Source organism: Astatotilapia calliptera, chromosome 14 (assembly GCF_900246225.1).
Source record: "Astatotilapia calliptera chromosome 14, fAstCal1.2, whole genome shotgun sequence".
Taxonomy (NCBI): domain Eukaryota; kingdom Metazoa; phylum Chordata; class Actinopteri; order Cichliformes; family Cichlidae; genus Astatotilapia; species Astatotilapia calliptera.
This window is the reverse complement of record NC_039315.1, coordinates 18,289,079-18,313,675: the sequence shown is the minus strand read 5'-3', so window position 1 is coordinate 18,313,675 and position 24,597 is coordinate 18,289,079. Positions and strand designations below refer to the sequence as shown.

At 39.3% G+C, this 24,597-nt stretch overlaps 2 protein-coding genes and 1 long non-coding RNA gene across 6 annotated transcripts in view; 1 reads left to right on the top strand and 2 right to left on the bottom strand.

The window, feature by feature from the left end:
* The window catches only part of arhgef12a (Rho guanine nucleotide exchange factor (GEF) 12a), a 43,843-nt gene extending 26,087 nt beyond the window's left edge, over positions 1-17,756 (bottom strand). For 2 of the 3 annotated variants that reach the window (XM_026192178.1, XM_026192181.1), the window contains exon 1: positions 16,396-17,756. In XM_026192178.1, coding sequence (XP_026047963.1) covers positions 16,396-16,427 — 32 coding nt within the window. In that variant the 5' untranslated portion in view covers positions 16,428-17,756. The remainder of the gene's footprint in view (positions 1-16,395) is intronic. The other variant, XM_026192179.1, reaches the window with a different exon arrangement.
* A 6-nt stretch (positions 17,757-17,762) lies between these two features.
* LOC113036110 (uncharacterized) lies at positions 17,763-18,997 on the top strand. The gene is made up of 3 exons (XR_003274423.1): positions 17,763-17,859; positions 18,716-18,792; positions 18,936-18,997. It is a non-coding gene; the product is annotated as an uncharacterized LOC113036110 (long non-coding RNA).
* On the bottom strand, positions 18,890-24,504 carry tlcd5a (TLC domain containing 5a). 2 transcript variants are annotated; one of them, XM_026192191.1, is made up of 4 exons: positions 23,991-24,504; positions 21,484-21,643; positions 21,141-21,344; positions 18,890-20,712 (listed from the first exon to the last, which is right to left on the bottom strand). In XM_026192191.1, the coding sequence occupies exons 3-4, from the start codon at positions 21,334-21,336 to the stop codon at positions 20,180-20,182; spliced, it is 729 nt and encodes a 242-aa protein (XP_026047976.1). In that variant the 5' UTR covers positions 21,337-21,344; positions 21,484-21,643; positions 23,991-24,504; the 3' UTR covers positions 18,890-20,179. The 2 variants fall into 2 exon arrangements, with proteins under 2 accessions (XP_026047976.1, XP_026047975.1); XM_026192190.1 differs by lacking the exon at positions 21,484-21,643.
* Between the last annotated feature and the right edge of the window lie 93 nt (positions 24,505-24,597).

Sequence of the window (24,597 nt, the reverse complement as noted above, 5' to 3'; positions counted from 1 at the left end):
TGATTTATTTTGTTTAACCTAGCAAAGTATCTTAAAACTCTTAGTGTTGGAGTTGATTATATGAGTGTCACTGCAACACCCGTCAGCACTCCAAGTTGGGGTCCACACAGTCAGTACTACTGATTTTTCTCCAGAAAGACTGAGCCATAATTTGCCATTTTACATTTTATTATTTTTAACTGCGAAGAAGTGGAAAAGATGGAAAAGATTGGTGTCTCACTGTGGAAATAGTCACACAGCAGTGAAATCCATTTTCACACTTTGCTGTAATACCCCAAAGTCTTTATTCAGGCTTGTACATATGTGCTGTATGCTACACTAAATGCTTGTGAAAATGTAAAAAGAGAAAAACAAGGAAAAATGCACAGTATATGAATACAAATAACTACTCACTCTAAAATAATACTGTTCGGTAAAAAGGAGGTGTCATGACTTACTAGCCACATTAACTCCCTTTCTCCTTGTGACACTGTCTCATTCAGGGCCATGCAGGGGCAGCTGAATGGCCCGTTTATGAAAATGCCTCAGACTGTAATAAGTTCCAGCGCTTACAGCAGGGGGAAAAAAAACTAGTTTTAAGTAACCCATTCCCTAAGAAACCTCTGAATTGGAAGGATGGAAAAATCAGCACACAAATACACACACTGTGAAATGCTACATGCAAATGCACAAGCTCAGAGACGGCAAAAATGAGTAGGCACGTGTTTTTGGTTGATCGTATAGGAGCAAATGAAAGCATGACAGGGAAACCAAGAGGATGGATGACACATCAAGCTGTCTACAGTGACTGTAGACATGACTGCGCTGAATTATGCTTATAATAGTGCCTTTTGAAATAATGCTGTGGTTCCTCTTCATGAGGTCTTGCACTTGGTAAAACTTTTGAAGGGAACTGAAAAAAAACGTTTGTTCAGAAGGGCAACATCATTTTACGTCCTAAAAAAAAAAAAAAAGAAGACATGAGTCAGAGCCAGCACAGTCTCTAGAAGAAATAAGAGAAACACCTAGCATGAAATCACTTGCCTATAAAATACATATAAAGACTGAGAGGAAGGACAAAGGTAGTTGTGAAAAAATATGCAAGAAATAGTACAAACAAGAGAGAAGTGGTAAAAGGAAGTAGTGGCACAGCAAGTTTTAAAAGGGACAACAAAACTTCGCATGTGCTATATGCTACACAAAATGGGGGATCACTATGTAAGTTTAAGGATATCAAACCAACTAATATTCTTTAAATTATAGGTACTATTCCTAAATCGAGAAATATCCCGCTGCGCAGAATCCTGAAGCTGCCACACTTTTGGTTTAAGTTTGTGAAAACACACCACTTCAGAGCTTGACTGTTAAACATCCCTAGTTGCCTCTGGCAAGCAAATCTACAACTAACCATTTAAAGGTCTGGGTTCTGTCATTTACAAACGAATGCTTCCAAAGTTATCATAAAAATAGACACAGGCTAAATTTAAAAAATAAATAAATAAAAACTTTCCATCTAAGGACAACTTTCCGCCTGGGTGGATGTGAGCACTGTTGTCACATTGGTTTTGGCACTCAACCAGTGCAGAGGGGGAAAAAAAACTGAAAGAAAAGGAATAACAACGATGCCCGGGCATCACAGCAAAACTACAGCACAGTCCCGCTGAGAGTGAGACAGGCCTGCTATGGAAACAGTGCTTCTGAATAACTGCTGAATGTAAAGGCTGTCTGGTAATTTGCTGTGTGACATCACAAATTATAAGCGAGAAACATGACACTAAAGGAATAATGAATATACATTTTTGACCGAATCAAAGATAATACTTGTTTGATCCCTCCTAGGATGAGCCGATCATCTGATTTGTAGTAGCCAAAAAGAAGAAACATTTTTTTTGCATAAACAGAGTTGTAGCATCGAGGTATGTGCAGAGATATTTATTACAGTTTTAAATGTGTTTTGTGGCATATCTACTTTTACTGTAAGAATAGTGTTTGTAAGTCTATTTGCATATAGCGGCTTACTGTGTATATATTATGAACTATGAATTATGTTTTCAACAGTAAATGTAGCTGTAAGTTTGGGAAACATTGCCTATGCAGAAAAGAAGTTTAACATGCATTAATAAAAGTTTTCCAAAACTTCTTTTTGGACAGGTACAGTTGACATGAGACAATGACAGATAGGGGCTTCATCATATTAGCCCAAACTAACAGTCAAAAGGTTGTTTTAAAAAAAAACAAACAAAAAAAAACAACAACCCACAAACAAAGTATGCAATTAAAGCTGAAGGAACAAATCCAATATATACACATAACAACTGCTAATCCATCTTTGAAGTAATGGTTATTTACTTTAGTCATAACTCATTCCCCATGTGAGCTACTGTGACTGTTGTCTAAGATTAAATTGGTGACAGCCAATTTGAAGCTGCAAAGTTTCAATGTGGGCGCAAGTGTCCTCAGCTTAAAATAAGAAATTTAAAGATGGGTAAGATGAACCATATTTCTACAACACTTAGATAGCTGACGACAAGTCATCATACCCGATACATGTAACAGAATGACAAAGGCTTAAAAGTCTCATTTTGGTTTTGTCTCAAGCAAAAAGGACTGAAATACACAGTTCTATTATACCTGTAAGACAAACAAAACAGAGTGTGACAATTTTTTATAATAATTACATTTCAGTGTTTTGCCCTGCTCTACCCTGTTAGACGTCATGCCAATTGTAGATAGGAAATATCACATAAAAACATTTTAGCACCAATAAAAATAACAGTTTTTGGGGTTCCCATAACACCCCCTCCCCAATTTAAATTACAATCACACCAGTAACTAAAGACAGAGTTCAAAAGAAATACTTTTCATTCTATATACTCTTCAGAAACTAAATATTCCGTATTTCTCGGACCATAAGGCGCGCCAGATTATAAGGCGCACTGTCGATGAACGGGTCTGTTTTCATACATAATACGCCTTATAATCCGGTGCGTCTAAAGCAAAACAAAACAGTAAGATAAGTTAAACTTTACTCAACTCATTCTTCTTGTTTCCTCCACTTCTGAACCATTGATTCATTAATGTTGAATTCTCTCGCAGCTGCTCTATTCCTATGTTGTTGCAGTATATTAATGACTAGGCAAGGCAAGGCAAGGCAAGTTTATTTGTATAGCACAATTCAACAACAAGGTGATTCAAAGTGCTTTACAGAGACATTAGAAACAAGAACAAATAAAAAGCATGATTTAAAATTGATTAAAACAAGCAAATAAACTAACTAACTAATTAACAAACAAACAAACAACAGTATATAAAATCAAAACAGATAAAATCAGAACAGTAGATAAAATCAGTAGTTAAATGTAAGTTTTGAAATTTAAGCTTAAAGTGTGGATTTGGTGCTTTATTCAAATGCAGCTAACCTCGTATTGTGGATGGATTATCTCAGTTGTTCTCCTGACTGAAGTTTGGTCCACTTACAGCATCCTGCCATGAGATTGCATTTGTCCATAACCATCGGGAACCCTCAAGTTAACTTTTATCGAGTGGAAAAATGTTAGTGTTCATCCTCCAGCTTCACTGTGTTTGTTATGCTAACATAGCTCGCTAGCGATCGCGTAGCACATCATTATATAGCAGCTAGTCCAACTTCAGTAACCCTACAAACATCACTGCTGTTTAGTTTTCTGTTTTCATTTATGTTGGAAGTGATAGCAGAGCTGTAGGCTTTAATTTTTTCAGAAATCTCTCAGTCAGAACATGCTATATCATGTTTAAGTGGAAACTAGCGAGCTAACTTTCTGCTAACTTCTAACTCCGTTAAATGTAATAAATTCTGTTTTCATGGATGCCTAGATGTTAAACTTCATTGTTACACCCGGTAAAGCAGCAACGCTGATCATTTTATTACAGATGAAAGAATTTAGACAGTTTTTAACTCTCAGTGATGCCGCAGTGTTCGTTTGACTTTGGGACCTGAAATGGACAGAGTTTTGGACACAGATTACTCCGTGAGGGTCCTGACTACGGTAGCCATAATGTTCAGACAATCCATCAAGCGGTCCGGCTTTTAAGTTTTTGAGAAAATTAAAGGATTTTAAGCACGCCTTACAGTGCGGAAAATACGGTATATATATTTTTCTGCATGAAAAATATTAATAAGTGATTAAAGCTGTAATCTTAGGACTGTTCAGATAAAGAGTAAACTGGAAATACATTAAATAGTGTAATTGGTTCTTCTTTTATATTCAACTCATCACATCTATAGTTAAAGGGAAACTGAAAAGTGGTATTAAGTGGAACGTGGATTTTGGTCCAAAAACAATGCTACCTTGGTTTGTCGATTTACAACAACAGCATGCATTCATAACACTAACCCAAGGGTTACTGTCCAAGAAAAGCAATTGTCATGGCCACGTGGATAGTTAAGTATCTTAATTGGCTGCACTAGGAGTGTTTCAGGCTTACAATTGGGAGTGTAGCTCAGGCTTACAATTCAGGTTTGTCTAACAATATCTGTACTAGCTGGAGTTAAACAATGAAAAGGAAAAAGAGTAGTTGTGAATGAGCAAATTCGGATAAGAGCTGGTTGCTGTGGCATAGATTCTGACTGTAGTGACTGCAAAGCCTGCAAGTCTGTTCATACTATAGGGTCTCACTTCATAGTTTGTAGTGAAAAGTAGGGCTGGGCCATATTATACCGTTCACGGTAATACCGGTATAATGTTAGGCAACGATAGGAAAATGAAATATCGCGATAGAATGGGAGTAAAACGCGCATGCGCAGTGCCTTTGTTTTCATACGCACATGGCCGATTGTTGAGTGAAACAGATGAACCAGAATTGGTTTGTAAAAATGGTGCAACTTCAGTGATGTGGAACTGGTTTGGTGTTTGTCCGTCAGATACACAACAAAGCACATTTTTTTGCAGAACATGCAAGCGGCCGTCGTTATTGTCATATTTGTCGGACTAAGATGCTCTTAAATCTGGGAGTAATCTGGGTCCTAAACTCCGTATGCTTCAGGTCAAACGAACACTGCAGCATCACTTAGAGTTAAAAACTGTCTAAATTCTTTCATCTTTAATAAAACGATCAGCATTGCTGCTTTACCAGGTGTAACTATAAAGTTTAACTTCCAGGCATCCATGAAAACAAAAGTTATTACATTTAACGGAGTTAGAAGTTAGCAGGAAGCTAGCGGAAGTTAGCTCGCTAGTTTCGCTAGTTACCTAAGCATGATATTGCATGTTCTGACTGAGAGATTTCTGAAAAAAATCAAACGTACAGCTCTGCTATCACTTCCAACATAAATGAAGACAGGAAACTAAACAGCAGTGACGTTTGTAGGGTTACTGAAGTTGGGCTAGCTGGTATATAATGATGTGCTACGTGATCGCTAGCGACACAGCTATGTTAGCATAACATAAACAGTGAAGCTGGAGGACGAACACTAACACTTTTCCACTTATAAAAGTTAACGTGAAGGTTCTTCATGGTTAGAGACAAATGCAATCGCATGGCAGGATGCTGTAAACGGACCAAACTTCAGTCAGGAGAACAACTGAGATAATCCATCCACAATACGAGGTTAGTCATTAATATACTGCAGCAACATGGGAATAGAGCAGCTGCCAGAGAATTCAACATTAATGAATCAATGGTACAGAAGTGGAGGAAGCAAGAAGAATGAGTTTAATAAAGTTTGATTTATCTGACTGCTTTGTTTCACTTAATGTGCCTTATAATCCCGTGCACCTTATGGTCCGAAAAATGCGTACTGCACACTGCAGTTTAATGTTGCAAAGCACCTCTTTTTAACTTCAGTGGATATTATACATGGTTATGCTCAGGATATGTCAGCCCATTTCTACTGGAAATGCCTTTTGGTTAAACTTTCAGCAAGGAATTTGCATTTGCACTGTTACATTTTTATAAAGCTTTAATGTACATAAAAACCAGCTTCTTGTTTAAGTGAAAATAAATGGAAGGTTGTCTTTTTGCGCTAGTAATGTTGTGGAGTTGTATTTTGTCTCGCATCAATTATATCGTTGGTTATATCGTTATCGCAAATTTTCAAATATATATCGTGATAAATATTTTTGGCCATATCGCCCTGCTCTAGTGAAAAGTATTACTGACATACACTAAAGCCCATAACTTCACAGTACATACTCTTTTGCCGATCAGCAGTGTATAATCTCCACGCCCCCTCCTCCCCTGATAATACTACGAAAACTATGTAAAGTTTTAATTCTTATCAAGTCTCCATTAATAGTTTATGTCAGGTTTCAAGGACTGTATAAAACAAGTAAAGCATTTTTCATTTTTTTAGATTTGCTAGAACAAACAAGAGTATAAAAGACTCTTGTGTTAATAATCACTGGTTGAGTGTTAATAATCACTGGTTGCAGTACAAAAACATACAAAGAACAGCATGATATGAACAGAAAATATGCGGTTCTGTTGAAGTATTAAACAAAACAGCTTCTGAGTCTGCTTGCAGAAGTTGCACACTGATGCAACACTCTAAACAGCCTTTTAGTAATAAAAAAAAAAAAAAAAAAAAAAAAACAAACATCTTGGACCGTGTGAATCCTGTTACAACAACTGACAACAACTTAATTCTTCTACATTGTGGTTTTGTTAGAACATTTTTAGATCACAGCTTACATGTAGATCTAAGAGAAGCTACAAAACCAACTTGCTAAAACCAGCTTTTTCCCCCCTATGAAATCTCACAGACAACACTCACACTTCATTCAATACTTCAGATCCAGTTATATAAAGTCTAAGTGAGGAACCTCTTCCTGGACGGGGCCATTAACTGTGCAGTGAGCGAGAAAGGGAGAAAGAAGGCAGAGTCAGAACAGGGTGGGATAGGAGGGAGGGGCAGCACTGGAGCGGGCCTGGGCTTGAATGCTCCATTGAGGTTTGGTGTTTTGATGGAAAACTGTGGCAGAGCTGGGCCAACTGCAGCAACAGTGGCAGCAAGAGAGGCCGGGACCAGACCAGCCCGTGGAGAGAGGAAAAAGAAGAGAAAGAGGGAGGACAAACAGCTCTAAGGGAGCTCTGATGCACAGCCATTTCTGTGCACAGGTCTCCCACACTAAAGAGGAAGGGAAACAGTACATAAGGAACTAGGCAAAGTAATGCAAGATTCAGAGGAAATACTTCGGATTACTCTCGGTTCCTCTTAGAATTAATCTAAGCAGACCTAGGGAGATTATTAAAGTTTATCTCAGATGTGCATTATAATGTGTTTTGTGTGCCAACAGAGAAAAATAAAACATTTTAAACTCAGGGTAAGATCTGGCAGGATGCATCAAGTTAGGAAACACAGTTGGCTTCATAAACCAAGCATTACCTTTACTATCTCTGGTCATACAAAGCTGCTGTTGTAACTTCCATTAAAGGAAGTTGCAGTAATGCAAGTCCCCTACCAGAAGCAAAGCAATACAGTTCACAGCACAGCCAGGTGTTGTTGGGGCTAAAAGGGGTGGTGCCTGTCTGTTACTAGTGTAGGATTGGACACTTTGGGAGTTGCCTGCAGAGATCAGACTGAGGTGTGTCAATTCCAGGAGTTGAAGTGTACACCATCACACAGCTACACACCCTGAGATGGTAGATTTCTTTGGAAAATTTGGCAGAGCTGGACTGCAGGTCTGTGGTGATGGCACCATGTCCTCAGCTGAATATCAGTACTACATTATGCCACTGGCCAGCCAAGTACTTTATGAAACTGGCAAAATCTGCTTTTTTCCCCACCTCACCTCCTTAGAAGTAAGATTTCATCTCCACTGTGTAATAATACAGTCACGTGAACAGTCTGATTCATGCCTGCAGCTGGCCAATAAGAGAGAACACAAAGACACTGCTTGTTATCTAATCTATATACCTGAGTCACACAATTTGGGTACACACATACACACACACCAAACAAAAAAAAAAAAAAAACAGTCTGCTTGACGTCACTCCCTATGCTTCCCTGCCAATGACAAAGAGGTTCTCTACTCACACACCATCATTTTCTCTTTTTAAACCACTGTCTGCACTTCACCCTAACCTCATGTCAAATGCAATGATGTCACTTTCAATATGTGACCTAAGCAGTGTTACCATGTGGTGCTTTGTACACTGAAATATGGATTTACAGAAAAAAGGATTAAGTAAGTGTATGAGACAGAGAGAGTGAGGGAGACAGGAAGGGAGGTGTGGTGTGTACTGGAGAGACAAGACCAATAGCTTTGGAGCTCAAGCTACAGCCTCAGGGGGAAAACTGTGCCCTTTCTGCCCCAATAAACCTCATCAGGATTCCTGACATGAAGGCCGGGGGGATAGACATTTCTTCACGCTATGCTGTCTGCTGTCCTCGAGCACTGGGAAAGGAAGGAAGGTGGCTGAATATGCTACTCTGCCAAAACACTTGAAGTTATGAGGCCTAATACAACAAATGGCAAACTTTTCCAATCAATGAGCAACTTCTCTGAACTCACAAGACTTTTAATGTGCGGATGACACATTATTTTTCCCCCCGCTAATCATCTTTTCAGGTTGAAGATCATAAAATATTCATTCAAGGACATTATGCTCATTAAAGCAATTTAGCCCAAGAAAAGCAAGATAATTTCAAAAATAATTTGTCACTAAGGGAAACAGTCTATCCTAGGGATATTCACTGGCCTACAAGAATATATAAACAGAAGACTGAAGAAAAGGTATCACCACGTATTCCCTGTCCTGCCTTTCCTTTTTTGTTTTGGCTATCTGCTATCAAAGAAATGTTATCCAATTAAAAAACTGTGGGTAGGTAATTCAACTTGTGTTTTTACAATGGTTCTTGTAGCCAGCCCCCTTCCCAAAAAGAAAGAAAAGAAAGCAGGCGTGTGTCAGTCTGAGTCATCTCTGAATCAGCTGAAACAGGCAGTGTAAGATTAATCACAGTGCAGCGGCATGTTGCTGGCTCTCTCTACAATACAGCCTTTCATAGCAAACACAGAAAACATTCAATTAGAGCATCTCCATCCTGAGGACTCTCAGCATGGCAAGTAAAATGCATCCAATGAGCTACAGCCGGGATGCTGCTCTTTAATGTCAACTATCCATTTCCGGTTATTTTAGACAAAGACTGGATCCAAAAAGTACCAGAAATTAAGTTATAATTTCTTTATCAACTTGACATTCTGAGAAATAAATACTGTAAAAGCAATTTATCTTCAAATCTATTGGAGCGCTGAGCATAATAGTATGGCTTCTTCACTGCCACAGATAGCTTGAAGGCAGCAGCCTAGTTTAAGCCCACAAAGCCCTTACATGGACATGTGAGAACTTGACACTTGGGTAAGACAGCTCTGTTTCCTCGTCCCCCTTTTCTTTACTGTTGTGATCCTGTCTTTCATGAAGTGAAAGTAATGTTTGAGCCCTGAAGCTCTTCTGCTTAACAGCACAGGAGGTGCAGGACAGTAGAGGGTGTCCACATGCATCAACATCACATAGTTGGGTGACAGACCCCCAACTCTCTCAATGCTCAAGAGCCCCAGCTAATATCCAGGCTCCACCCACCCTCCAACATCACCACCCCTGGGCCACTGCTTCTTTCATTCCCCTCTGTCTTCTTCGTGCCATTTCCTAGATACATTTCTTTCCTTTTATTAGCTTGAGATAAGAAGAATTCTTAATAATCTTAAAAAAGTAATGAAAAAGACCCAGACAATTTCACTGGCTTGCAGTTTTCACCTTACCACTTTTTATTTGTACTTTGGTGTAATAGTAAAATATTCTCTGTTCTAACATGGACCACAATAAAACGTAGTAATGACAGGAGAGAGAGGTTGATTAAAGCAAAAGTAAAAAGACATGCATGTTATTATGGCTGAAAAAGAGTGAAACAGAGCTGGATGAGAATGAACAGAGCTGGTGTGTGCCTGCGAAAGTGACACCCAGGTGTGAGCAGTAGTCCTAAGATCCGTATTTACATTATATAAATAACCAAAACAAAGAATACGGTCAGTTGTTTGGTGAAGACTTTAGGTGGTTTATATGGTACATTGTGTGCGCTGCTATCATTCTGGAGAAAAATTCAGTAATCTTTTGGTTTTGCTGCACGACTGCTAGATATCCCAGGTCGGGACAAAGTGGAAAAAAAAAACAAAAAAACAAAACATGTAGCATGTAATTGAACCTAAAAACAATTTCAATGCTAACTCTAACGTGCACCCAAACAAAACAATCCGGATAAATGGCTTGCTTTGTTGCATTATTTTTTTTTTACTAAGAAGCTCTTTTTCTTGTGTTCCAAACAAAGCACACCCCTTTTCTTAGCAACAGCTGTGCTTTGAGCTTTTAGGGAGGGTTAGGGTTAAAAAAATAAAAAGCAGCACAAAGTCACTTGCTGTTTAATGTAGCTCCAGTCATGAGGACGAAAAGAGAATCCTGTCCCATCCAGACAAACTAATACTCACGTTTTCACAGGTGAACCCCATGGAATCATTTGCCTCCAGATTGCTGTTTCTTCGCTTTCACATTCACTGCAAAGGCTGGCTGTGGGCTTCTATGTTAAATGCCCTACTACCGCCATGCTAGTTGCTGTTGCCTTGCCTGGGGCCTTTCTTTGCCCCTGTCAGCACCCACAGAGGTTGTAGGAAGCCTTGAGAGGTGAGTTTTATGATCTGGTCCAACTTGTCAACATTGTGTCCTCCAATAGCCCTTGTTAAAATGTATTTCATTTTGTTTTTCATTTTCTATATACATTTTCTAAAACAACAAATGTATGACTTTTTAGGTAATGAAAATTTTTGTTAAATAATCAAGCTTACAAGACTGACCAGAGCAATAATTGGTATTGTCGGTTTTGCAATATTTGAGCTCCCTTAAGCAGGAAGCCATGCCTGTTAATCAGCACTGGACATTTAAATCCATTACAGAGAAGATGGGGTAAATGCACCAGATCTCACATAGGACAAAATACAGGACAGCTGCAGAAGTGATTATGTAAAGCAGCATGCCAGTGTGGTGCAGATGCTGAAGACACAGCTACAATTGCAAGGCTATATTAATGTTCTTTTCCTATCCATCCAAAAAAAAAAAAAAAAAAAAAAAAAAAGCTCATCAAGACTCACTAGACTAGAAATAAATATTCAACCTAGTTTTTAAATGTGATCAAAAGCTATCTAAAAACAAGTGTTTGCAGCACTTCAGCTCATCATTGAATTGATTCTCGTTTTCTCCTGTGGATGTGTTAGCCATTCAGCCAATTCATGTAAAAAACAGAAACGAAACAAAAAAATACAGCAAATAATAATAAAAAAAACAAACAAACAAACAAAAAAAAAAACAGCTTTTAGTGTAATATACAGCGCAACCATGAACTACAACTTCCAAATCTTCCACTGAAATGAATCATCACCTCCATAAAACAATCAAAACCAATTCTTGATGCAATGCTCTATTAATATAAAATTTATTGCACTGCTGTGTTTGATGAGCTCTACTTTCTAACTCTGCTTGAGATCTCTTTGCTCAACATCATGGGACACAAGAAATCAAATCTGACGGGGGGGGGGGGGGGGGGGAAGGGGGGGGGCGAGGGGGGACCACTGGGACATGTAGCTACTGCTTATGAATGTAAAACAAAAAAAGTCTGATGCACAATGGAAAATCAGTCCTGGAAAATCATAAGCAACTTGCATTAAAACTGGACAAAAGCACTCATTTGCAGTATAGATAAAGTATAGCAATATAACCTGAAAGGTTGCTCATCAAGCAAAAAACTACTGCCCCCAAAAAAGACAGACTACAATGTGTGACTCCACACAAAGAACATACTTTCAACTGGTTTGATGAAACAAAAACTTTACTGTCTGACCATAATGACCATCATTATATTTAAAGCACTAAAGATGACGCTTGCAACGCCATCCCAACCACAAAGCATGGTGGCGATATATTGCTGCAAGAGGGGCTGGTGTACTTCTTAAAGTAACACAGCACAATCCAACCAGCATAGCAAAGCAACAAACAGAAAAGCCTAAAAGAGATAACTACTGCCAATGAGAAGAAAGCATGAGACACACTGGAGAGTTTACTACCCCGTCCAGAGCATGAAGAGAACATAATGCCAGCAGACAAGCCTCACTCACTTGCAACGAAAGATACGTGTCAAACTTGTGTCAATTATATGCTCTCTAACACACACATTCATTTCAAACAGTGAAAAAGTGCGTGCATGGATGTGTACATTTGTACACATGAAACTACAGCACGGGAAATAAATATGTAATAATAATAATACTCATTTACTACATTCTTTGAAAGGAATCTAACCCTCAGATCATCATCTATTACTACAACCTAGGTGACCTCAAGAGAAAATGTTTACCAAGATTACATATCAGGAAAAACTGTTTAAATTTATTTGGCTTGACCGCCCTTACCTAGATGTTACAGGCTATACTAGCTTTTAATCCTGCAAGCTCAAACTACAGCCTGCAACCTGCTTCATTTCAAATGTTGATTGTCACTTGAACTGAAGTTTTTTTCCACCACAAAAGAACATTTCTAAGAGGCTGGACTTTGTCTTTTCATTTGCAGGTTACATGTTAGGGTGAAATGCACATTTCCTCTGTTGCCAAGTTGGAAGCTTATGATCAGAGCTTTAAGTGACTGCTGGAAATTCATTTTAATGCACGGTTTAGAGCAGCTGACGCAGCTTCCTCAGTATCAGCGCTGACTAGATGGAGCAGAGGCATGGTGCATTATCGGGGAGGGATGCCAAATACTGGAGACGCATACAAGCAGACTGGGCTGTCAGAACTGCTCATGAAAACATTTATCATAAGGAAACAAACTTCACTGCAGTGACGCAAATTATCAACTCCAGTGTCCTGTTATTAAAAATAGTGGTGATATAATTACTCAACTAGCCCACAGAAATATATCAATGTTGACATATAGTTAACCGTTCCCCCTTTAAAGACTTTAGCACGGCAAACTACCAGACATTCACTGATCATGACATCTCACATCTCTCGTTTTCAGCTGATGGCTATGTCACAATGTGAAAACTTTGGCCTTTATTAGGTTGTGACTGATACTGGCTTCACAACTGAGAGCATATTTATGTAAGAATCAATGATATTGAATGATTATTGACAGGCTTGTCAGCTGAAAACTGATTACAGACATAGGTTAAAACTTTTGCTGTGAAATCACACTCCAATCAGCCTCCCGGAGAGTACCTGAAATACCTGGGTGATAAACACTGACTATTTTTTACTACTAGTAATGACACTGGATAGGGCTGCTCAATTAATCGAATTTTAATCACGATTACGATCTGGGCTTTCAACGATCATTAAAAATGACTGAGCCGATTATTAGCCCCTCCCTAATTTATCCGCGACACCTTAAAGGCTGGTCCGTGAAAATATTGTCGGGCATAAACCGGTCCGTGGCGCAAAAAAGGTTGGAGACCGCTGATTAAGAGGACCCGAGGGAAGCTCGGAAAGCTAAGCAGAAGTTATTTGGAGAGTGACTGCCGTTGGTTGAAAAGAGAGTTTAAAAAAAAAAAAAAACTTCAGTGGTGTTGCACACTATTTTATATTATTTTTTTAAAGTCATTGTTAACCCTTTAAAGCCGGTCAGAGCAGCACACTCCGTTTTGCGTAACTATTTTTAAATCCCTGTAGAACCTGAACCGTGTAAGCTAGTGCAATAATTTGTTTTGCATATGAAACCGGAGGAGTTGTACTTACATCTGATGCCATCAGCTTGTCCTCGGTCACGGTTTCGTTCCACATATAGCTTTGCAAAAATTGCATAAAAAGCGCTTGCAGGAACAAAAACATAATATTCCAGAAACACGCTTTGCCGTTCCTATCAGCTGTTCGTAACACTTCCCACAGTGAAATGATGCACCTGCTGTTTTCTTTGCAAATTTGCTTGTTTTTTGTTTTTCCTGCAGTATATAAAAATTGGTGTATCTCCAAAATAAAACTATGAAGACACTCAAAATAAATTTCCTGTGGTGGGAAACTATTTTTTGCAACTTTATTGTATTTAAAGTTTTGAGGGATAAGCCTCTTAAATTTCTCCAAGTAGAAATATATGTAAACAAAACAAAAGCGATTTTCAATTTTTTTTGTAGTTTATTGCACTTTTTTGCAATTTATGTAATTACTATGCACTTAATGCATACATATTATTAAAATATGGGCTATAACAGTTGTATTGATGTATAGCAACTTGAAATGCTCCCACAAATGGCACTACAGCATGTAAAAAAAAAAAAAAAAAGCTCTGGTGGACTTGGTTCTATAGTAGGTCTTAAAGGGTTAAATAAATATCGTCAAATAATCGTGATTATCATTTTTGCCATAATCGAGCAGCCCTAACACTGGAGGGGGTGTATTACGAAGCTTAACTCTTCAAGTCAAAGGTTTGTGTCATAAAAGTAGCTTCCTATTTACCTGGCTAAATTACTGTGGTAACTCATGGTGAAAAAGTCTGCTTATGACCAGGCCATCTTCTGAGTTTTGGTTTAAAGTCAAAGTGCCAGGGTTCCACTGATTGTTTCATTTACAGCATGTCTTAAGCACAATATAGATTATCTGCTAATAGGATTGTTATGCGCTGTTAAATTTCTGAATAAAGTGCAAACTGTGTGTCATATTGTCACTGAATATGCCCATGCATTAATTTGGTGATGGAGAAAATGTCTAAATATTGTTTTACTTGATTCTGATCTGCTGCCAAGTCTGATGATGAAATAAATAACTTGAATTAAACTGTTTTACTGTGCACTAAAAACCACCAAATTAACAGTTTTCTACTGTATTAATCTCGTTGCATTTTAGTATTATCTTTTTAATGTTCTGTTCTTTTTAGTTTTAATCACCATTTTATCATCATCAAATGATAACATCTCTGACTGAAGTAAGTGTCACTCATAGGGGTCATTTTGTGTAGAAAAAGGGTCTAATGCCTCACGAATCACTACTTTTCCGAGCACAGAGCATGAAGCAAAAAGCTCTGCTTAAGAGATAAAGTTGAGAACCACTGTTGTGATACCTGTTATCTCCAGCTGGGGTTTTAGGTTTTGTCCAGCCAGCTAATGCAAAGAAAGCCTGGTTGTGTTGAACTTCATTTGCAGTATACCCCTCAGTACCACTTCCTGAGAGGGCCTCAGGGGTGTGGGAAAATCGTGGAGATCAGCAGAACACTATGACAAAGAGTGAACTGCACACTAAACTGACCCACCGGCTGGCAGCCCAACCCCAATAGATACTGAATGCATCCTCCCACCAATGCCAACAGAGCAAAAAAACAAACTGCACAACACCACACATGGCTGGAGCGAAGGCAAAAGCAGGGAAATACAGACACACATAAGGCAAGAGTGAGCAAGCAACAAACCAAAAACCTAATTGATCAGTGCAGTCACTACCAGCAACTGTTGTGGAAAACAATGTAAACAGACCATACATACAGAACAATAATTCCAAGTACAGGCCAGCAGCTGGTGCCAGCCACTGCTGCCATCAGTGCAGTGGGGGAGGGGGGTGTCATATTTATTTAAAAAAAAAAAAAAAAAAAAAAAAACTAGGGCTGGGCTTTCGCCTCCCTCTAGCTCTAGCCATGAGGGTATTTCATATCCCAACCTGGTGTAATAAGCTCCCCTTCTATTCTGACTCCTTCCTTCTCTCCTTGCAGGTATGTGACATTCAGGTGGGAAGGTTTGATGCAATACAACAGCTCCACTTTTTGTTTTACTGCCAGAGAACATCATTTCAGAACAAAAACCTCTTTATTGTCCAGGCACGAAAACCACTGTCATGATGCAATGCAGAAATCAGTGATGGACACACGTGTCCATACATTGGGGTAGTTTTGGACACATCCATCGCTGCATTCTTGAAGGCTGTGACACAATGTTTAGTCAGCTGGTCCAACTTTTAGTTTAAGGTGACAACTGCCTTAGATAAGATGATTACTCTCCGAGCTAGGGTTTTGTCTAAATCCAGAGATTGTTTTAATAGGTGTAGGAGAGGTTTAGCTTTAAAGGCTTAGGGGTAATAGTGATGTTGAAAGGTGTACAGGGATCACTGGATGACTGTTCCCTAGCACACAAACAGTAGAAGTCCTTCTCATCCAGTCCATAAGTAGTATTTTACAGTCTACAGAGAACTCCATTATCCATGCTGAGATCAGCAGTTTCCATCAAGATCTGATGTCCTTCATTAGTAACTGAATAACAGTTATTACCGAGCATCATCTACATAGGTCAGTGTTTTACCTAAACCGTGTAAAACACGTTTTCAGATCAACCGTATCAAGGGACTTTCACAAAAATGTTATGATTTTATTACTTTGAAGGTGAAAACAGTGCATTAACAGAATATAAAAGGTGGTTGTTTACTGTACCTGTCAGTGAAGCTGGGCTGTGTGTCACTCATTGGGCTTCCGGTTCTAGATTTGCAGCAAATTATATCCTATTAACATTTTCCAGAGTGTGATGAGGCGATTTCCTGGAGCGTCTTTCTCTGGCATGCGTCTGGAGTAGGCAGGGATTTTGAGAACGATGCTGGGAATCAGTTCACTGTGAGGTTGCTGCAAGGCACCTCCAAACACCAGATGAGCCTAAGCTACAACCAGGACTTCTTGTTAAAATTAAATGACAGCAAAAAATCTACAGTGCAGATCATAAAAATCAATCGGGGCCTTGGTCGAATTAGCAGTCCTACCCCGTAATAAACAATATTTTGGCAACAATAATAAATATACTGGTGCAGCTGACACAAGTTGTCGTGTATGTACGAACTCCTCGTGTGTCTCCTTTGCATTCACATCCCAGTTTTCCGCCGATATGATGTATGTAAACAATGCGTATCCCAACGTTCCTGACACCTTGGCCCTGCGATGTAGTTCGTCTGCCAACACCCAGCTCGGCCGAATGGCCTCGGTGTCTAAATGATCGGTGAAGATGCTGGAAATTCCTCCAGTCCCATTAGGTATTCCCTGCTCCAAGAAATGCCTGTCTGTGGCTGTGGGGACGACTCTCCCGTGACCAGGAGAATCGCTCAATGCCGAGTTTAAACGACCCGTGTTAGAAATTAGCAAAACAACTGCAGCTAACGTCAAACCGCTTTGATTAAAAAGAAACGAACTGAGTTAAATGGTCATTTAAAAAAAAGCACATAGGTTTCCCCCCAAAAAAATCCTTTCTCACTGCAAACTGGCAGTCGTTGAATCTCACCAGCTACCAGCTAACAAAACAGATGAGCTCTTTCAGCAAAAAACTTTGCTTCGTGGGCTCTTGTTTCGAGTGCAAACTAAGCAAACTCCCGTTCACAACAATGAGCCGGCCAACGAGCGAAACATACATACACAAAAACCTCGTGTATTTTCACTGGCTTGCGATACGTCTTCGCGTTATGTCCTTCAAAAAGACTCCTTGAGGAAACAAAATGCAGCGGAGCCCGTTAGCACAGCACAGCGTCTCTTGACTCCATGTTCCAAAAGAAATCGTCAATTCTCGACAGAATTCCCGTGGATGGAAAGCAGGCTAGCTATGTGGCCGCCAGCTAACGGGAAAGAAAGTAACCACCGCTCCCGTGTAAACAACGACAAAAAAGCGTCGAGGGGCTTGAAACTTGTAGCGAACATTAAACGTTATTTTTTCCCAACGTACAACGCTGTTTGTTCGAGAGAATAACTTGAGGAAAGGTACCAAAAAAAATCCCACTTTCTGCCGCTAGCAACGCCCTAGCTAGCAGTTGGGAGAGACTAACCACTTCCTGCCGCCGGGGAGAATTTATTTCAGCATAATATCAGGGACCACTACTGAAAAACAAGTAACAACGACAGCAAGCACTACTACTACTACTGGTAACAGTAATACTAAACATGTATAATTTATTCGTGTATGATGCAACTATAGTAGGCTGTGAATATAACAAGCAGTGCCTCAATGGCGTGTGCAGCTGGCAGGGATATTAAATAATGGCCACTGGGCCAAAAAATTGTTATAATTTGATCATTTTTAAATGTATAGACACGAATATCTTCATGTTAGTCAGTCTCCTTCTCAATAGTGCTTCAAGTAACTGTGTGTGCCGTAAAAGTCAAATATGGATGCAAAAGGCACTCATGAAACTGACACAATAAATTATTCATGCATTTCATGCAAAGTGTTGAACCTTCCAGTCCAAGAGTCATTTATACGACTCCAGTTTTTGTGCATGTGATATTACTGGAAGCAAAACCAACCATCAAATGAAAATGATAAAAAAAAAACCTTAATCTGTCCCATTAAGGTTGTGGTGAGTCATATTTATCAATGCAAAGTACATAATTTTATCTTTCTTGATAAACAAATTCCCGTCTGGCTTGTACTCTAACCTTTTTCTCACACAACTACCTTGCTTAAATACACAACTACTGCGCTACTGTGTGATTGCTGTGCTGACCATTGCAGTCACACATCACTGCATTTCTGGCACCCTACATTATACTGTAAATACGACAATAAATAAGGCACATTGTATATTACACACAGCATGACACACACCTATCTCCACTTTGCATTGGTAAAGACTGAAAACTGGTCCAAAACGACCGAATTTATGCTAAAATGAGAAAAACCAAAAAGTTACACATGGACTTAATGTAACTTAATGTAAGTTGCTGATGCTTTGTGTTTAAAATAAAAAGTGCTTTTCTTCCCTTTTCATTGCTATTTTAGAATTGCAGAAAGACCACATCTTTCCTCTCTCATCATTCATAAATAATTGATATGACACCATCATGTGGACAGCTTAGGTAACTTCACTCTCAGTCGACTAATTCATCTCGAGTTTCGCTAGGCTTGACTAGAACACAGTTGATGTTTCAGTTTAGTTGTAAATTTGCTGTTTAGTGAATGCAAACAACATGTCAAGTTTATTTTATTTCACTTTACACAGGGATTACAAAGGTGAACGATGAAACCCCGACCCAAAATGGCTCTTGTGACGCCGCCTCCTGTGTTGAATGAGTTTACAGTACATGAGAAAGGATAAAAACACATTAGGAAGGTACATTCAGATAACTAAGGCACACACTAGTTAGGTTTGTACTTTCTTGTATGTATTGGTGATGCACACAGAGACTTCTCTCAGTGCCAGTCAGGTGAACAGACATAGGAAACAAACCGATGGCATGTTTTTAACCTATTGCGACAAAAACATATTCTCACAATTAAGACAAGAATGCACATAAAAATCTGGGCTCAGTCATTATAGTCCCTTAATATAAAAACTTCCTGTCTTCATCCCAGTAGCACATTTTTTATTAAGGCAAACATTGTATAACATGTTTATTTCAAAATGGTTTATTTAAAAAAAAAGACCTTTTGAAAGACTTGCACAATGTACAGATAGCTCAGAATGAATTTAATCAAAGCTTGGACAATTTCTGACAAGATCTCTGTGAGACTGAAACATTCAACAAACAGCTTATTAAATTAAATTAGCTGGGAGCTATCAGTGCAGAGCACAGATCTTGTCTAAATGATTACTCACGCGCGACCACCCTCACACATCTGGTACAATAAAGTTGACAAGGGTTACCATTTCAGAAAACATGAGAATGTATTTATAGTTTACAATTTACACTAAAAAGAACACATTTAGAATTTAATAGACTCAATAAAACTGTAACATAGAGCTTTAAAGGAGGGATGCAAAATAAATAGAAATTTGATTAAACACATCAAACACACGTCAATCTTTCTGATATTACTTAATTTCCCTGAGTACCAATCCTAGTCTGTTGACATCACTAAAAGTGTTTCACAAGGACTACAACATTACATGTAAACTTTTTCTTTTCTAGTAGGGAACTTCCTTTTGGAGCCACACTGCCACACATGACTAGGTCACAGTTAACGGCAACTTTTCTTCCCACAGGTTTTCTTTGTGTGTTTATACAACATGCTTTGGTTTTCAGTGATATAAACTGCGTCAGTGCTGTTTGCACCTTTTATGCATGTTCAGCTCCAAAATCCACAAACCTTACAAAAAGAAGCCTTAGCATTTTTTTAATTTAAAAATCCCTTTTTCTAAAATCACACTTCAACATGGAGAAAGTTGCTTTCCATGTACTTTCCATCAAGTGTCCAAAGCGAAGAGCAGAGAAATGACATAAATGGATTCCCTTCTGATGCCGATCACTCCTTCTTCCCTTCATGACCATTAGCTGCTAAAAGCTCTTGGCGGTCTCTCTGGTGTTTGTGCCAGCTTTTGCTCTTCCGGATGGCAAATCGAACAATGTCTACCATAAAGACCCAGGAAAGGGCGTACATGGCCACTCCGCCACACTTGATAAAGAATCTCGGCCTGGGGGAGATCAGCTCACAGTACAGCATTGTGCCTCCCACGAAGATTCGCATCACCACAAACAGCAGCACAAACAGGACGTCCACAACGTCCCCCAGCAGAGTCCCGTAACGTCCAGTCTGCTTGAGGAACCAGCGCGCCTGCAAGAGAGGGTTGGTGATTTCACTGCCAAAGAGCACCGCGCACGACTCGATGCCAGACTCCCCCAACCAAAGGGTCAACAGGATTCCCAGGATGCTCATGGTGTGGTGGGCCAGCATAACTGGTCCCTCTGTACGGAAGTACACACACCAGGCCATGTCAAAAATAAAATAGCCCAGACTCAGGACCATGGCACTTATCTGCAGAGGGGTGTTCTTTGTACCTGGCATCCACAGACAAAAAAAGACCGGCTTTAGTTCGCTTCTTATAGAAACAGATAAAACAAGTTATTACTGTGAAATGAGCACATAGTTGTTTATATTGGCGTGTAACAAAAACAGCTCTTGAGAACTTTTTGTCTTTGTGTCTAAAGATTTTTCAGCACCTTACAAAAAGTTTCCACTGGTAGTTAGAGCTCAACTGTGCTAACTAGTTTAGATGCCTCATGTCTGCATCAATTTTCAAAGAAAAAGCAGCAGATGTTACAGTGAAAACTAATAGATGAACCTAAACAGTAATGTCACATTAATGCATAAGAGGATATAATATTAAGTCTGTGAGCTGCTTAAAATCTATGCTGTGTCTCTGCATCCTTGCTGTCTTTTTAGGTTTTAATGTGCACACAAAATCTTGACAAGCTGCATCCCCTACCTGGATAAGTAAAAGGCCAAGGTCCATCTACATAGCCTATGTACGCTGTGATGCAGACTGCCAGGATCCCGTGCACCAGCGTGACGAGTCGACAGTTCCATTCGTAGCTCCTGGATCCGTTAACGTTACACAGGACAAAGTAGAAAGACACCCAGCAGGATAGGCACAGGAGAGCACAAACGACAAGCACAGCCATCTTCCCCTCTGAAGGTAAGTCAAACAAAGAAAAGCAGCAAATTACAGCTAAACAAACTTCTCAGCAGTCATCAAGCCAACTCTGACTCACATTACATGGCGAGAGAAAAATGCAAGGAGGAACTTCTTGCTCTGTAATATCACTTACAGTAGAAAAAGAAAGAATCACCGTCCAGAGATTTGAACTGTGCACTCTTTGTGAGGGAGCAACAATTAGCCTTTGCTTGAACTATAATAGTACTATAGTAGGCCGGCTGAGGGTCTGGTGGGGTGAGGGGGACGTCTCTTCTTCTGCTGTGACGTTTGTACTAGGAGGTGAGACCATGCAGACAGATGAGCCCACCCTCAGTGAAATGGAACAAGATGTACACTTGATTCTTAAAGATTGAAGCTAGTTTCAAAACTGGCAGAGAGGTTACTGGGTGCTGGGTCTCAGACAGTTCCCGAGAGGGACAAAGGCTCTTTCTCCCTTATTATTTGACATCTGCACTAATAAGCAAACAAAAAATGTCCAGTTGCTATCTTCGTTGTTATGCTTGTGATGTCCACATGCCAGCCAAATAAACTAAAAGATATTCAGTTACTACAACACACATATAAGAGCAATAAATTACTATATTTAAGAGGCGGGACACTGAACCGTTTCAGATTTTCTGCTTGAAAATGAATATGTTAATAAATTAATTCATCTGTTTATGGACTCCGCTGCAAATCATTTTACAGATTCACTTGTACTATGGATAAAAAGGATGCACCTAAAGATGATATGAAGACTAGGCTTGAATTTATAGTCTTAGAAAACCTGCATGTTCATCTGAAAACGCACAATAAAGTAGGGAGAAAAAAATCACGAGCAAACAAAGGAAACATCTGAGATCTGAATATGCAATGACAAAATTATGTAATGACATAAAATAAAACTAGTAAGTCTTGAACGATTCCACATTTCTCTATATTTATCTTCCAAGAAGCCAGACTTTCTGGTTTTGAGTGATCGTTCTCCATGCTTTATAAAGGGTTTTGAAAGTTTTTCAGTCCAGTCCTTTGACCTGACCATTTTCTTGGGAATGTTTTTTTTTTTAATTCAAGGATAAAAAGGGACCTAACTCCAGGAATAAACAAGTATTATGCCTACATAATAGAAAATCCATTTTAAATTGTGCCTTGTGCAATCTGTTAGTAGCAGACAGTCACAAAACTGTTCTCTTTTTTGAATCTATAAAAAAAAATGCCACAGATAATACACTTTAACGTGCATAAAATAGTATTTTTGCACCAATACAGTTATTCCAAAAACAACTAGAGGATGGAAAGATGGCATATCTTAGTACAGCATGCAGTGTGTCATTAAAAGATCTGAGGAACCTGGACAAGAGGAGAACAAAAGCAGAAGTGGCAGGCCGAAAAAAAAAAACTATCTGTAATACATGAACAATATTTGAAAGTCGTGTCCTTAAGAAATAAGAAAAAAATCCAGCAAGGATGTGACACAAGTCCTAAGAGATGCGTCTGGCCCAGACAATTCATCAGTTGATCCATCTACTTTTCACTGGAGACTCATCAGAAATGGTCTCAGTGGAAGGGTGGCTGTCAAGAAGCCATTCTTAATCAACAGATAACAATGTAAAAATTGTAAATTGTAAAAATTGATGGAATTATAAACACAGAGAAGTACACTCAGATTTTAATCCTCCATGCAGCCCAATGTGGAAAGCATCTGATTTGCAGCTGCTTTGTTTTTCAGCATGACAATGATCCCAAACACTGCCAATGCAGTAAAGACATACCTGGATAGAAAAAACACATATTGGAACACTATCATTCATGGATTGGCCTCCCCAGAGCCCGGACCTCAACATTACTGAAGCAGTGTGAGATCATCTTGACAGAGAACAGAACAAAAGTCATCCAACATCCAAAAAAGACTACTTAAACTTTTAAAAAAAATGAAAAGAAAGCTTGCCTAAGAGAGTTCAGGCAAAGCTAAGGAATAACGATTGTTGCCAAATATTGACTTTCAGGCGCTTTAGAATTGTACAAAGTCTGTTTTTGCCTTATTACACTGCATTCCCATGAATGTTTGCACATGTTTCAATATATGCTCATTTTACTAGCAAAATATAAAGAAATGAGTGGTGACTCAAGACTTCTGTAGAGTACACACAAGAAAACACCAGGTAACTGAACAACTACCTTTATGTTTATTATTTGTTTTTCTTCATTACAGCATGCCCTGCTGCAGGCTTTCCTAGGATAAGGGTGAGACACCTGAGCTATGTTTACTCTTATAATGGATGCAGATTTGAGCTGTTTTAAGGTAAAAACTAATAGCGTAATAATTGTGTTCCCACGCAAACCAATGAAAGGACGGGAACTGGCAACCCGAGCCCACGAACAAATGAAGAAATTTCTTCATTTGCTCGTGGGCCAGTTTATTGATGGTGACAGCAAAAGCAGCTGTTGCTAACAATGTGAAAGGGCAGCAGCAGAGCAGGGCCATAGCTCATCCCTTAGCCGAGGGGATGCTATCATAACAGGCTAACTCTGCACTGGTACTATTAGATGGATCAGGGAGCAAGCTAACCGCTAGCAAGCTAACAAAGCCTTGTTTTATGGGGTTACAACACGTTTATAAATGCGGTGAAATATAATTACCTTGACGGTTCACATGTGGCTGTCTCTCTGTTTACATCCTGGCTGTTTTGCGTCCTCTGAAGCAAATATATGCTCGTAGAAGACCGAGGCAGGTTTGTTTGGATACACACTTTGCTGTCCTTTAACTGAACGGCACCGGGTAGCAGCAACAGCAGCCTCCTTCAGCATCCTTTGTATCCCATTACAAGTAGCTGCATTTGCATGCTCTGCTCCTATTAACTTGCTAGCACTACAAAGTGTATTGCATCCTGCTTATATTATCTCGTGCAATACCATAATTAGAGATTAAAGTAGATTTATGCAATATTTTGTAGGAAAAGCATGCTTTCATCCTTGATGTAGCGATGGCAGGCTCTTTTTCTTTCGGAACAGGGGCGACACCGTGTGGGAAATGGTGGAAATTACAACCTTGATCGAAAGACTGGCATAACACACCCGAGTGCAAAACAGGACAATTTATTGGAGCACCCAGAAGCAGATGACTATGCAAAGAATCTAAACTGTATATCTCTTAATTCCCATACACCGATTCCTTTGCCCCCCCCCAAACACACACACACACACACACACACACACACACACACACACACACACACACACACACACA

Coding starts and splice junctions, on each gene's coding strand:
- tlcd5a (XM_026192191.1), bottom strand. CDS start 21,336: ATGGCTGTGCTTGTCGTTTGTGCTCTCCTGTGCCTATCCTGCTGGGTG. Junction 20,713..21,140: donor TTGGCCTTTTACTTATCCAG/GTAGGGGATGCA, acceptor TGTGGATGCCAG/GTACAAAGAACACCCCTCTG.